At 47.1% G+C, this 15,343-nt stretch overlaps 1 protein-coding gene across 1 annotated transcript in view; it reads left to right on the top strand.

Moving 5' to 3' along the window:
- The first annotated feature begins 434 nt into the window (after positions 1 to 434).
- PLCH1 (phospholipase C eta 1) overlaps positions 435 to 15,343 on the top strand; it is a 195,290-nt gene continuing 180,381 nt past the window's right edge. The window contains exon 1 of the mRNA XM_058661468.1: positions 435 to 549. Within this exon, the coding sequence (XP_058517451.1) occupies positions 471 to 549 (79 nt within the window). The 5' untranslated portion in view covers positions 435 to 470. The remainder of the gene's footprint in view (positions 550 to 15,343) is intronic.

Below are 15,343 nucleotides of genomic sequence, written 5' to 3'. Positions count from 1 at the left end.
TCCCTGCCTGTGGCCTGGGAAAGCAGTTGAGGATGGCTCAATGTCTTGGGACCCTGCACCCATGTGGGAGACCTGGAAGAGGTTGCTGGTTCCTGGCTTCGGATGGGCACAGAACCGGCCCGTTGCGGCTCACTTGGGGAGTGAATCATCGGATGGAAGATCTTCCTCTCTCTCTCCCCTCCTCTCTGTATATCTGACTTTCCAATAAAAATAAAATAAAATTTTTAAAAAGAAGTGACTGTTTGGCATGCTACATGACATTCCTCCCTCCGGGAGGACTTGGGGGAAGTTTCTGAGTGCTGGGGGGTTGTAGCCCCGGGTGTAGAGAAGCTGTGTTGCCCTGCAATGCTGGCAGCCAGTGGCATCGTGCTGCCCGCGTGAGCACGTGGCTGCTGTTTCCTCACGTTTGTCTCCTTCTCTCTCTCGACAGGGCAGTTTGGTGTTGGTGCTGTGCCAGGAATCTTCTGACAATGAGTTACTGCAACTTGGAGAAAAAGAACCGTGTGCAGTACCGCAGACACTTTCTGGTCGATAACAGTGTGTTCCACGGTGAGCTGTCTATTTCAGTTGCTGGATCTTTGTTTCTGACAGTCTTTTTATGTTAATATTCTAGATGCAAATATAGCATGGTTGTTGGGTTGAGCCAAGAGCTTGAGTTAATTTCCGGTTAATTGCTGAAGAAGCCGCAGCTGTAAGCTGTGTGGTCCACCTCAGCAACCCTGACAGCATTGTTACTTTTCTGTCTTTCTCTAATGGTCTACGTCAGTACTTCCTCTCTCCTAGCACCCACCACGCTCCTGTAATACTCCTTCCTGTTGTTTGCCTTCATTTTCCGCCAGGATCATGGTGAATGGTCAACTAATGAACTTGATGGAAAGTGGCACAGAAAACGAAAATCCAGCCATAATGATTTTTTTTTCAAACGCAAATTTTCTGTGAGGTTTTTGGTCTCGTGTTTGTGGATTCCTGCTCAGTGCTGGCTGCCACAGTGATATATACCTCCCAGATTCAGGCGTGAACAGCTACTTGTGTAGTGACAAGAAGTCCGGTCATTTTTTTTTGCTGTCCTCGGGTGCTTTAACTCTTATCTGTGGGTCAGGCCACATATAAAAACAGAGCAGAGCAGTGCTCCGCACGCAGCCGGCACTGTCAGCATGGATTAGCGAAGCTGCGGATCACAGAGTGATCAATGTTAGTTGCCTCCTCTGTGTTGTGGTGGACTGTCAGGGATAAGCTCTGTCAATCCTGTCAGGACTCTGCTGAGTAGAATTTATTTAAGAGTCGAAGGTTTCTGTAGCAGCCGACTTTTTGCAGTAAACTCCATCAGAAGCTGAAGGAAAAGTAGAGAAGAGAGAGTTTTGTTTTTTTGCGGAGCAGGGCCCAAGCAGCTTTGTTTGCTAATGCTGGTTTCCATCCCCAGTGAGGAGTACGATTGCTTTAAACTGATGGTAGCAAGCAGCCTTATTAAATATTTCAGAGTTTACAGTATACTTCCACCATTCATTGTACCACCTTGCCAAAGGGTGACTTCATTTTCCAGAGGAAGAAAGGCCACTTATGCTGACAAATTGCGAACTAATTGTTGTTATTAAGTTTTGAATTTTAATTTTTTTAGTTGAAAGATGTAGTGAGAGCTAGAGCCATAGAAAGACCTTTTGTCACTGGCTCACTCCCTAAATGCCAGGAATTCCATGTAGATGTCCCACTGGGTGACAGGGACCGTGATGGGTCCCCATCACTGCATCTCAGGGAGCAGGGAGCTGGACTTGAGGGTCCATCAGGACTGGCCTCAGGCACTCTGACATGGGAAGTGAGTGTCCTGCTGGCCTCTTGGCCATCGTGCCAACGGTCTCTCCCCGTGGCTAAGTTTTAGTAAGGTCAGTGGGAATTCCTGCCTTCCCCTTTGCGGGCTGGCTTTGCTGAGCTTGACCTGGTGTGGTGTTCCCAGTGGAGATGTGGGTACTAGCTTAGCACTAGATCCAGGTTTATTTTTCTGAGCTTCATTTTATGCCAATTAAAAGAAAATCCAGATTCAATTGCATTGATTGTATTATTATCCTGGTTATTTTAGCATGCCTTTTAGCTGGATGTTTCAAAGGTTCTGATAATGTGAAAATAAGTTTCTTTGTCTTTTAAAGTTGTTTCACTGGGCCTGGCATGGTAGTCTAGTGGCTAAAGTCTTTCCCTTGCATGCGCCTTGAGCCCATATGGGCGTCAGTTCTAATCCTGGTGGCCCCACTTCTCATCCAGCTCCCTGCCTGTGGGCTAGGAAAGCAGTCAAGGACAGCCCAAAGCCTTGGGACCCTGCACCCGTGTGGGAGACCTGGAGGAGGCTTCGAGCTCCTGGCTCCAGATCGACACAGCTCTGCCCATTGTAGCCACTTGGGGAGTGAATCAACAGACAGAAGATCTTTCTCTCTGTCTCTCCTCGTCTCTGTATACCCAATTGTTCAATAAAAATAAATCTTAAAAAAAAGGTTGTATTACTAACCAGAATGCTAATGTTCCTATATTGCAGCACATAAGGAAGGGCTTGGTGAATGAACACTGGCACTGAACCTCTTCAGTGCTTTTTCAATTGATCGTATTGAACTTTCTTATGGATGGGAAACTGGGGATAACGGCAGTGCGGAGGAAATTTGAAATGATCCGTCCAGCATCCACACCCCACCATGGCTCTTCTCCATCAGCCGGGAAATGCACGCTCTTAGGTTAAGTTCCATTCAACAGTACTTGCTGTGTGGATAGACAGCAATGTGTGTGATCTGGAACAAATTGTGTTATCCTCCAGAAACCCAATTCTTTCCTCAGTGAAATGAAAATGCTAATTTTGAAGAGTTATGAGGTCTCTTTTGTTCTGATTTCTGAGTTTCTATTGAATTTCTATTGAATTTCTATTCTGAGAAATTGCTGTGAGCTTTTAATTAAACACAAGACAACACCAGGGGGCAGTATAGTACTTAAAATGTGAATTGCTTACCTGCTCCACAACCTCCCCATGAATAATTACTCTTTGGAAAGGATTTAGAGATTCTTAAGTTCTCCCAATATTGGAAGGCTAAAAGCCAACTAGAATTCTGATTCTATTGTGATGGCTTTAAGTATTTATGATAGTGTAATACGTAGTTTTTGGTTTCTGTGTCTGACGAGGATGGATTGTAATTCAAGGAAGAATCTGTCTGCTCTTTTCAATTCTTGAGAAACTTTAAGACGGTAACTCCTGGGGCCAGCATGGTGGTGCACAGGGGCCCTGACTGCAAACGCTGACATCCTGTGAGCACCTGTTTGTGGCCAGCTGCTCTACATCTGACCCGGCTTTCCTCTTGTGGCCTAAGTCCTTGGATCCCTGTGTCCATGTGGGGGACTCGGAAGAAGCTCCTGGCTCCCAGCTTCAGACTGGCTCAGCTCTGGCTGTTGTGACCATTTTGGGAGTGAACTAGCAAATGGAAGATCCTCTATTTCTGCTTCTCTCTCTGTAAAATCTTCTTTTCAAATAAAAACACATCTTTAAAAACAGGATAGAAATCCCTTTAACAATGGAAAGTTGGGAGAAGTCTTGGTAGACCTTTGATTGGGGGAGTACTCATAATATTGAGAATTTCATAAATTTAAAGAAAAAGTTTATTTTAAAAGATTATTTGAAAGAGTTACAGATACAGTGACGGAATTCACAGCCACACACCGAGAGCGAGCGAGAGAGCTTCTGCCTGCTGATTCCCTCCCCAAATGGCCACAACCAGGGCTGGCCCGAGCAGGAGCCAGGAGCCATTCCCTCTGGGTTTCTCAGGTGATTGGTAGGACCCAAGTACTTGAGCCATTATCTGCTGCCTCCAGATGTATTAGCAGGAAGCTGAAGAGGAAGTGGAGGTGGATGGTGATGCTAGGCACTCTGATCTTGGGTACCATCACTGCAGGCAGCTGTTGGGCCACTGTGCTACCTTGTCTGCCTGAGACTAGGGTGCCGCATGTCAGAGACGTCAGGATTATTTTGGAGCAGCGCCCAGAGTGTGACGTAACCATGGTTTGCCTACCAATGTGGCCTTACCTTATTTATGTTGATGACTCTCCTTACATAACCAAGCAAACTGTGTGAGGCAGAATCCTTGCATGTACAGATGTAAGCTGTGTTCCCAGGGCAAAAGAGGTACATCAAGATGAGGACTCTGGGCTAAAATAGTCGATGAACATAAAGATGCAACAGCTTTTTTCTGTGCTATCTTGTAGTTCATGAGGCATATCCTTGGCCCCATTGCTGATGGTAGGGATGGTCTCTTGAAAACAATTTGGACTTTTACTCACAGTTCTACAGCCCCAAGAGACCTAGGTAAGCCCCTGCTATTAGTGTTTCTGTTACTGCTACTTCACTGCAGCGGCTATGGTGCTCCTAGCCCCAGTTTGTTTGCTCACCAGCAGGAGTTGTGGCCTATCATGGAAGTTTCCCAAGTTCCCCAACAGGCCCTCATCCAGCAGTGAATCTTGCATGTGCCAGCTGGTGCTGCTCAGATTTGACATGGCTAGCTCCCCAGTCCTGGCGCTCAATGGCAGATATTGCAGCCTAGCCTGACTGGCCTACACCCATTCGGCTCTCACCAATGGTGTTACAACCTAGCACATCCTGGCCCACCTCCAAACTTGGCTCTCATGTGACATGACAGGTGCTGTGGCCTTGCCTGGCTACATCCATTCTGGCTCTCGTGTTTGCCAGTGCATGCAGGAACCTAGCCCAGTCCGACCCTCCCAGGCCCAGCCCACATGCATGCTGATGGGTGCTGTGGCCATGCCCAGCCCAGTCTACCCACAGCCCTGACTCTTACACTCAGAAGTGTAACTTGAAGCCCAGTGGGAGAGTCTCCATTATTCCCTTACCAGGTCCATTCCCAGTCCTGGGTCTTGGTGTGCTGGGATGGCTCATCTCCAATCTCCGTTCTCACTGGCAGCTGCTGTAGCCTAGTCCAGCCAGCTGTGCCTTCCCAGCCCCAGCTTTTGTGTATGCCAGTGGGTGGCAGGCGTTGCTGTTTAGCCAGCCAGGTCTCCCATGTGGGTAGGGGCCTTGGCCTGACCCACACATTCCCTCCAGCTTCCCCTTATAAACCATTCTGTCTCAGCTCCCTTACCTACTTGCAAATGCAATGGCCTGGTTCATGGAAGACTCCAGAACTCCAGAACTAATTCCTTCCATGTCAAACATGTCCTCAGCTGCTCCCACTTCAATACATTTCCAGACCTCATTTCCTGGGTAATCTGTAGCCCCTATTCCCTGTCTAGGGGCCAGGGTAGTATGTCCTGGCCAAGAATTCCCTGCCTTCCCCACTTATTTTTAAAGAAAAAAAATAGGCAACTATGTTGGCACACTGGTATAGTTAATACAAATTTGGCATTAACTAGGCCCAGAATGCCATAAGCTGCTGACTGCTTTTCTCCCAGCAGTGTAATAGTTGCCTAGGTACGAGGCAGCCTAGGCAGTTGCCTGCAGCTGGAGCTTATATAGTATGTCTTTCAAAAATGTGTAATTTTTTTTCATTTTATTTGAAAGGCAGTAAGTGGGGGAGAGAAAGTGTTATCTTCCAGTTGCTGGTTCCTTCCCTAAATACCACTGTAGCTGAGATCTGGCCAGGATGGAGCCAGGAGCCAGGAACGCTCATTCTGGATGTACAAACTGGGTGACGGGGTCTGAACCATCATTACTGCCTCCCTGAAGGCATATCAGCTGGAAACTGGAGTTGGAAGTAGAGCTGAGTTGAACCCAGATGTTCTAAGATATGAGCATCCCAAACGACTTTTTTTTAAAAAATTTAAAAAATTTATTCATTTGAAAGGCAAAGTGACAGAAAGATAAAGAGGGAAAGAGAGAGAGAGAGACAGCAGAGGAGAGGCCAGGAGAGGAGGAGCAGAGATTAGAGAGCTTTCTGTCTACTGGTTCACTCTCCCTAAGTGCTTACAACAGCCAGGCCCGGGCCTGAGGCCAAAGCAGGAGCCAGGAATGTCATCTGAGTCTCCCATGAGAGTGGCAGGAATCTGTGCTCTTGGGTTACTGTCCATTATTTTGCAGCCCTGTCAGCAGAAAGCTGGACCGCAAGTGCCGAGTGGCCCCAGGACTTGAACAGGCACACAGAATGCACATATCCAAAGTGACAGCGTATTCCATTGTGCCACAGTGCTTCTCCTGCTAAGCAATGTCTTATCCGCTATGACAGATTCATGCCTCTGTGTTGTATGTCTTTTCAAAAAACTTGCCTTAGGTGCACCTTTATATTGTCTCAGAAAAAGCCTTTTAATGAAACAAATTGATCTAGTGATTGACTAAGCAATAAATGACCTCTCTCCGACCTCTGCTTGCTGACCACAAGCCTTGTTGGACATGCGGAGAAGAAACTGGACTGCTACCTCTTAGCAGAAAGTAGGTCATGGTGAGATTCTGTGGGCCGTGCTCCCATGGAGAATTCTGCAGCTTGGTGCCACTCCCAGGGTCCTCGAGTTCCATGCTTTCGTTTTTAAAAAAACATGGACTATTTTATTTAAGAAGCAGATTTATAGAGAGAGAAGGAGAGAGTGAGCAAGCAAGCATCTCTCTGTTGATTCACTCTCTAAACAGCCACAATGGTGGGAGCTGAGCTGATGCGAGGCCAGGATCTACACCCAGGTCTCCCACACGGTTGCAGGGTTCCAAGGCTTTGGGGCTATCCTACACTGCTTTCCCAGGCCACAAGCAGGGAGCTGGATGGGAAGTGGAGCAGCTGGGACTAGAACTCCAAGCAGAGGCCTTGCCTACTACTTTATGGTGCTGATCCCAGCATATTTCCTGCTTTTAAATGGAGGATCGAGCCAGATTCCAGAGTTCCCTGCTGGCAGCAGTGTTTGAGGTCTCTGTGGTCGAATGTTGGGATGGGTAAATGGGTATAGTGGAAGTGTTCTGTAGAGTATGGAGCAGGCCAGGAATGTGGGAGTGGAAGGCTGGCAAGATGGCGATGGCTGAAATTGCTTTCTGCATGTAAACTGAAGTTAGCATTACATTGCTGTGGAAAAATACTACCCTTTTCTCTGGGGGAGAAATGTGTATGGTGTGTTTTCTGGGTTCCTGCTGACCTTGGAGGAAAGGCCATGAGGACCTCAATGCCTAGAACTGACACACCTACCTTCAAGACACTGGAAAGTGTATGTGTGTGTGTGTGTGTGTGTGTGTGTGTGTGCTGGGTTTTTCCTGACCTTGGAAGCACCCACATTCTAGGACAGACACAGCAACTGGGTGAGGGGAGTGTGTGTGTGTAAACCCACATTCTAGGACTTCCACAGCAGCCTTCAGGACACGTGTGGTTGTATTCAGAAAAGAGGAGTGCTGGCATTTCCCCTGGAAGACAGCACAGTGCCTGGTCCTGACTTGGAAATACGAAAGGAGAAGGAAATTATGTAAATGTGAATTAGGGTTCCAGTTAGTTTAGGTCAGCCTATTAGTTAAGTTAGGACTTGGGCGGCCTGTCTGCTTTAGTGATTTAGAGACAGTATTAGCATTTTATGTGACAATGACATTTAAAATGGATTTAAAAAGCTATTATTTGAGAATCAGACAGAAAAAGATAGTCTCCATGCACTAGTCTACTGCCTAAGTATCCACAGTGGCCAGGCTATCCCTTGCTGAAGCCGGGAGCTGGAAACTTATCCCAGAGCTTTGACCTGAATAGTAGAGTCCGGTTACTGGAGCCATCATCATTGCATTCCATTGCAGGATGCTGTGATATGACGCTGGGCCACAAAGTGGCATTTGTAAAGAATGTATTTGTTTGAAAGTTAAAATTACAGAGAGGGAGAGAGATCTTCCATCTGCTGGTTTACTTTCTAGATGGACACAACAGCCAGGACAGGGCCAGGCTGAAGCCAGGACACTCATCATAGTCACATGGGTGGCAGGGGCCCAAACCCTTGAATCATCTTCTGCTTTTCTGGCGCCATTAAGCATGAGCTGGATCAGAGATGGAGTGGCTAGGATGTGCACTGATGCCCATATTGGATGTTAGTGTTGCTTTACCTGCAAAGCCACAAATCTGGCCCCCAAGTGGCATTTCTTTTTGGAGGCCAAGCTTAGCTTTCCCAACTTGTCATGTTATAAACATTCACTTCTAGAACATTCCAACACACATAGAATTATTAACACAGTGATAGTCAAGGTTTTGCGAGTTTATTAAGATCAGAAGGATTATCTTTAGATTTTGAGAGAGGAATACTGCAGGGAAAATTTTTCAAAGATAGATTGAGGGAACTTTTAAATAAAAGTAAAAAGAATGACCCTAAGGGAGAAAATACACTTGATTCATTTACATTTTATAAGTTATAATAGAATGAATTCTGGAAGTAACAGTACCCAGTGGATTTTATTTATAGTTCTGCTTTCTGTGATGGCTACTTAGACAAAAAGCGCAGAAGGCAGGCGTCCCTTAGGTTTGTGATGTTTTAATGCATCTTGCAAGGATTCAGGAGGCAGGCCTTAAAGGTTTAGGCAAAGGAAAGCATGGCCTGGCCAGTGTGCGGTATTTTTAGGGACTGTCCTCTGGCTGGGTTGCTTTTGTGAGATGTTCCATATGAGGCTGGGTTTTCCATTGAGGGCAGGTGACTTATTTTTTTATTTTTACTTTCTATTTTAGATGATTATATAATTGATCAGGGTGGGAAGAATTGAGGGTTAAGGGAAAGTGTGTGTGATCAGTGTTTCCAATTTTTTATTTCCTGTTCTTGTTTATGGGGGTATTGTGGCGGGGGGAATAGGGGAGAAGCCACACGCAGTTCCCAGCTGCTCCAGTACCAGGGGATGGGGTGGTTCCTGAGACAACCCAGGGTCCTGATGTGGTGCACACACCAAGAGTTCTGCCCAGGTAGTTTCAGTAGTTCTGAAATGCTGTCTCTCTCACTGATCCAAGGATGAGGAAACCCTTCCAACGTCTGTTGGCTGACATAGTACACCTTAGAGTCTCCATTCGCCCAGATTTCTGCTGTCATTGTTGGGCTGGGGTAGTTGTCCAGTTTGTCCTGTTCTCCTCCCTCTGCTGTGGTACCAGATGTCCTCAGCAGGCCCCAACGGGTTGCCATGCCCTCCATGTATATCAGAGCCTGCCATCCACTGCTCCATCCTTTCCACTGAGGAGGATTGGTTCTCACAGGCAGCCCCAATGACCCAGGCCAGGCAACCTGGGCCCTGCCATTCGGCAGGTGACTTCTAAACTCATTTCTAATGTCAATATTTATGAAATGCTAGGTTCTCCCTACTGCTCTTATGTGCCCTACATTTTAATAGAAGCTAGAAGGTGAATCGCATGTGATGACTGATTAAATTGATTCATACCCTTTTCCTGCCTTAAGGCTAATCATAGTTATTCACTCAGGCTTTACCAAAGTCGGTATTTCTGTCTAGTTTAGAACACAAGCAAATAACCTTGAATGTGTGCTAGGGTAAAATAAACTTTTCTATAATCTTTTGGGAATGTGGACTATTTCTTAATTCCTGGGTGATAGAGAAAACTGCTGAGGAAAGCTGCATCTGATTTAAAATGAAAGTACTTTTGTATTTTTAAAAAAAATTTCTCCGTGGTGATATTTTAGTTGTAAATGGTCAAATAAATAAAGATTAAAAACACCACATTCTTTGGGGCTGGTGCTGTGACTCAACAGGCTAGTCTTCCACTTTCAAGTGCTAGCATCCCATATGGGTGCCATTTGTGTCCCAGATGCTCCACTTCCTCTCTAGCTCCCTGCTTATGACCTGGGAAAACAGCAGGGGATAGCCCCTAGCCTTGGGATCCTGCACCCGCTTGGGAGACCTGGAAGAAACTCCTGGCTTCAGATCGGCTCACTCCAGGCCATGGAGCCCATTTGGAGAGTGAACCAGTGGATGGAAGCTTTTTCTGTTTCTTCTTCTCTCTGTAAATCTACCTTTTCAATAATTTTTTTTTAAATCACATTCCCTGAGTCTGTGTATGTGAGAGATAATCCAAGTGCCCGTGGTGATAGAGATGAAATTCCTCCATGTAGTAAGCAGAGAATACTGATGGGGCGGAACTTCCCCTCTCTTCTCTTCTGAATATGATCACACTTGTCCTGAAAGCTTGTCTGTCAGTTCTAGCTGTTCTCCCCAAGACCGGGGGCACCCCAAATCATGTTTAAGCAGACACACATGCACACAACTTTGCATATATGTAACAGTTCTCAGTTCAGCATTCTCAACTTAGTAAAACTTATATGCAAAATTGTGTTTTTCTTCAAATGAATGCCTTTAAAGTACTCTGTCCCATTGCAACATTTTGGGTAGATTCGATTGCCTCATGGCTCCTTCTGGTTATTGAGAGTCCAATCCATTTTACATTTTTTAATTGCAAACTCTGTTAAGTTGTATGTCCGTTCTTACCTCTTGAATGCACTTTGAGCTGCTGTTAATAGTCGAGAGAAGAGCTTTATCTGTCTCTGCTATGGTTCCTTCCACTGGAGAGGGATTCATAGCCTCACTCCCCAGGCTTTGCTTCAAGGAAGAAGGACAGGGATTGAGGGTCTTCCACTCCCAGGGAATACCTTTTACCTGCTGTGGTGTTAACGGTGATCAGGACTCTATATGGTTCCATGTTCTCTGGACTTTTTATTTTCTTTTAAATTTTAAATTTATTTTAAATATTGTTTACATTGTTGAGGGATGCATGCCTATGTGGACCTCCAGTTAGGGTTGGGAGGCTGAGTTCTGGAGGAAGGTGGGTGGGACAAATGTTTCAGTTCTTTTTTATTTTTTTTTCTTCTGTGTCCACCGTGGGGGGTGGCAGGTATGGGAGAAAGCTGCTCTTTGCTGTAAACTGCACCAGTAGCTAGGCAAGGGTGGTCGTCATTGGACGATGCTCTAGAGACTTCAATGTGCAGAAGGATGTTTTGAGGCTGTTAATTGAGTGGTTTGTGTAGTTCTGAAAAGTTGTTGGTTTTGTTTCTCCAGGGCTGAGAAAATCTTTGCAAGGTCTGTTGGCTGAAAAAGCCCGCCTTAGTGCTTCCACAGGCCCAGGAACATGTTGTAAAGCTTGGCCAGGAAGGTGGTCCAACATGTTCTGCTTTCCGTCTCCAAGAAGACATCTGATGTCTCCTTATGGCCTGCATGAGCTGGATGTCATGTCCCTTGAGCTTGTCTGGGCTATTGGCCACTGCACGGGCATCAGCAACTGAGGAAGCCCAGTTCTGATTCATGCACTCAAAGGTTGGACCATGTATATTTTGACTTTCCCTGTGGCTGAGATTTGAGTCTAGTGATCTAGTTGGAGAGTCCCCCCCAAAATCATCTGGGGTGACCTCAGACTTGACTCTTGTGTGTACAGTCTAGGGTCAGGCTTCACTCTATCACCTGCAGTAGCCAGTGCACATACTGGTGGATGCAGCTGCCTGGTCAGATGTGCCCTAGCCCCATCTCTCATATGAACTGATAGATGCTGTGGCCTAGCCCAGCTCAGCCTGCCACAAACCCAATCTTTGTGTTCACCAGTGTGTGTGTGGGCTAGTTGGGGTGACTTCCAGTATCCCCCACCAGGCCTGTAACCATCCCCAAGTTTTGCAGGTGCCAGCATGTGCCGTGGCTTAGCCAGGCCTGTCCTACATCCCATCTGGTTCTTATGCACATCCATGGGTGCCACAGCTTAGCTCAGCCTGACCTGCCTCCAGATCTAGTCCACATATGTCAATGGGTGATGCTTCTTTGCCCAGTCTGGCCCACCCCCAACCCTGATTCTCACTGTCATCACTAGGAGCTGCAGCCTAGTAGGGGAGCACCACAGTTCCCCTACTAGGCCTGCTCCCAACCCTGGATCCTTTGCCTGCTAGGGCATATTGCAGGTCAGTCTGCCTTGATTCACACCTAGTTCTGCACCCACTACCACACATGCCAGTCGGTCCTGCAACCAAACCTGACTGGCCCGTACCCATTTTGGTCCTTATGTATGCCACTGGGTGTGGCAGCCTAACCCAGCCAGTCCTTCCTCCATACCCACCCCACATGCCAGATGATGTGTGTTGCAGTCCTGCCTGGTTGGTTCATCCCCTGACCAAGCTCTTATGCTTACCAGTGAAAGCAATAGGCTAGAAGGAAAGTCCGTAGAGTTCCCCTACCAGGGCCACTCCCAGTCCTGGGTCTTGCACGTACATACAGGTAGGTGCTGTGGCACAGTCTTGGCATGGCCTATCCCCCAGTCTTGGCATTCACTGGCAGGTGCTGCAGCCTGGTTCAGCCTAGCTCAGTCCCAGCTCATTGATGGGTACAATAGCAACCCAGCCTGGCCCGGTCCCCACCCTCATGTGAACTGGCAAATTTTGCAGTCCATTCTGGCCTTGTCTGCACCCTGTCCTGGCTCTTGCTTATGCCAGTGTGTGCTGTGAACTGAGCTATCCTGGCTTATCCCCAGCTTCAGCTCTAGTGCTCACCAGTGGAAGTTGTAGCCTAGCAGGGGAGTTCCTCATGTTTCTCCACCAAGCCTGCTCCCAGCCCTGGATCTCATGTGTGCTGGCAGATGTTGCAACCAAGCATGACACACTGCCCTGCCCCTGCAATCCTGGCACTCAATGGCAGGTATTGTGGCCTAACCTGATCAGCTTGCACCCATTCTGGCTCTCACCAGTGGATGCTACAACCTGGTGCAGCCACCCCTATATAGGCCCAGAATGCCTGCCAGCTATTAGCTACTTTTCTCCCAGCAGTGGAACACTGTGCAAGGTTGTATAAGGCAGCCTAGGTAGCTGCCTATAGCTGGAATTTCTGCTTTCTCTCCCTCCCCTTCTCCCTCTTTCCCTCCCTTTCTCCTTCCTTCCTTTCCTCACTCTTTTGATTGATTTGTTTGTTTATTTATTTTACTTACAAGTAAGAGTTGTAGAGGTGGGGACAGGAGACACAGAGAATTATTCTATCAACTGGCTCACTCCCCAAATTGCTGCTACAGCCAGAGCTGGACTGGTCAGGAGCCAGCAATCTCCTCTTGGCTTCCTGTGTGGGTGCAGGGGCCCAAAGCTTCGGGCCACCCTCTACTGCTTTCCCAGTCCGTAAGTTGGGAGCTAGATTGAAAATGGAGCAGCTAGGGCATGAACTGGCATCCACATGGGATGCTGGTGCCACAGGTGGAGGGTTACTTTGCTGTGCCACCTGTCATGTCCCCAGGTGTTCATTTTCATTCTGCACCCTCTGTTACCATGGTCTCTTGAGAGAGCACCTGCTGTCTCCCTCCAGCCTCACTTCTCGGTCACACTTCCCTATGGCCAGGGGCCGGCTACCCTTTTACTTATCTCTGTGTTTCTTCAGCTGTGTAGATTGCCGAGCACTGTGGAAGAAAGGATAGGGTGTGAAATGCCGTTTGCTGGATGCTGTTCTACAGTGGTAACCTCCACAAGTGTCTGTCTTAAGAAATTCAGTCATTCTCTAGCTCTTTGTCCCTGTCTCTGTAGAGGTGAGAGGTGTGTCTTTGGTTTTCTGGAGTGATATCTTTGTCCCTCTGGGCCCTTGAATTGTATGTACAACAGAAGGGCTTAGAGATTGAGCTTAAGCATCTTTACCTGAACGGCAGAGATTACTGGTGGTTGGGAGGAAATTCCTGTCTACTGATTCCTTCCTCAAATATCCCTGCAACAGCCAGGGCTGGCTCAGGCTGAAGGCAGGAACTAGGACCTCCATCCAGATCTCTCATATGGGTGCCCCAGACCCAGAAGTATTCACAGAGAGCTGGAGTGGAAATACGGAGTCTTCAGGCCTTGACCCAGTGTTCTGGTGAGGGATGCAGAAATCTGAAGCAGGACTCCAGACCTCTGCCACAGTTCCTACCCTGGGAATGTGCTTTGCAGTGGCTGGAATCCCATCTTCCTGACACCTGACAATTCCTAGATTCCTCTAGAGCCACTTCAGTCAGTTCCCTGCCCACTAGCATTTTAGATCAGAGTGACTTAATGTCTCCAGAGAGAGAGAGAGGGAAAGAAAGATCCTCCATTGGCTGGCTCATTTTGCAGATGCCCATCAGTGTTAGGGCTGGCCAGGTTTGCAGACAGGAGCCTAGAACTTTGGGTCCCCTGTGTAGATGACAAGCACTGAAGCACCTGAACCATCCCCTGGTGCCTTCCAGCAGAATGCGGATTGGAAGAGTAGAGTAGCTTGGATCCAGACAAGGCCCTTGGATAAGGGATGTGGGTGTTCCAGGCAGTGGCTTAACTGTGTCACAATACCTGTGCATCTAAAGGTGCTGATGCTTTTCTGTTTTTATTTTATTTTAATTATTTTTTGTAAATCATGTTGGCTTCCTATGAAGTTGTGTAGCTATATTGGTATAGCCAAGCAACTAGTCTGGAGTAATTAAGTCTGTATTGAAACGTTCAACGTCTTCTTCACTGGGAGCCTTATTCGAAAGGGAGTCCCTCTGATGGCTCTACCATGCTTTCCATGTTTGGTCATTAACATCTTGTCACCACGGAGGGCTGAAAGGTACTGTAATGTGTTTTGGGACATGGCAAATTGAGGGTCTGCATGCGCGGGAAGCCAGGTGGGTGAGGAATAACATTGCTTGTTTTTTGAAGCTGGCAGACTGACTTGACTGACAGACCTCTTACCTTCAAGTGAGGTCCTTGGCTGACCTTTTCCATTACACTCTCAGATTCTTTCTTTTAAACCAGCGGTTTCTGGGAGGCTTGCCAAACAAAAGGTGTTTGATTCTGTTCCTCCTTTATGCTTGGGAATACCAATTTTCTTTTTAAACATTTAAAAAATATTTTTAATGTTTAAAAAGATTTTATTATTATTGGAAAGCCGGATATACAGAGAGGAGGAGAGACAGAGAGGAAGATCTTCCGTCCGATCATTCACTCCCCAAGTGACCGCAGTGGCTGTAGCTGCGCTGGTCTGAATCCAGGAGCCAGGAGCTTTTTTGGATCTACCATGCAGGTGCAGGGTCCCAAGGCTTTGGGCCATCCTTGACTGCTTTCCCAGGCCACAGCAGGGAGCTGGATGGGAAGCGGGGCTGCTAGGATTAGAACTGGTGCCCATATGGGATTCCGGTGCGTGCAAGGTGAGGACTTCAGCTGCCGGGCCACCGTACCAGGCTCGGGAATACCAATTTCCTAATTACTCTATTAGGAGGAATAAAGTGTCTAACAGTCAACTTCTTCAGATTTGCAGACTTTTTTCATGTTTTAAGTGGTTATTTAATGAGAATTATTTTCTCCTAGGCATGTGGTACAAATTTAAGGCTTTGTTGTTTGAGCCTACATTTCCATAATTGTAATTAATTTTCCTCTGCTATCTCATTCTCCCAATTGTCTTTCCCGCTCTTTGCCTAATGTGTGCTCTGAGACTAATAGGATGATGAAAATA

Source organism: Ochotona princeps, chromosome 3, assembly GCF_030435755.1.
Source record: "Ochotona princeps isolate mOchPri1 chromosome 3, mOchPri1.hap1, whole genome shotgun sequence".
Classification (NCBI taxonomy): Eukaryota; Metazoa; Chordata; class Mammalia; order Lagomorpha; family Ochotonidae; genus Ochotona; species Ochotona princeps.
This window is presented reverse-complemented; position numbering and strand designations above follow the sequence as displayed.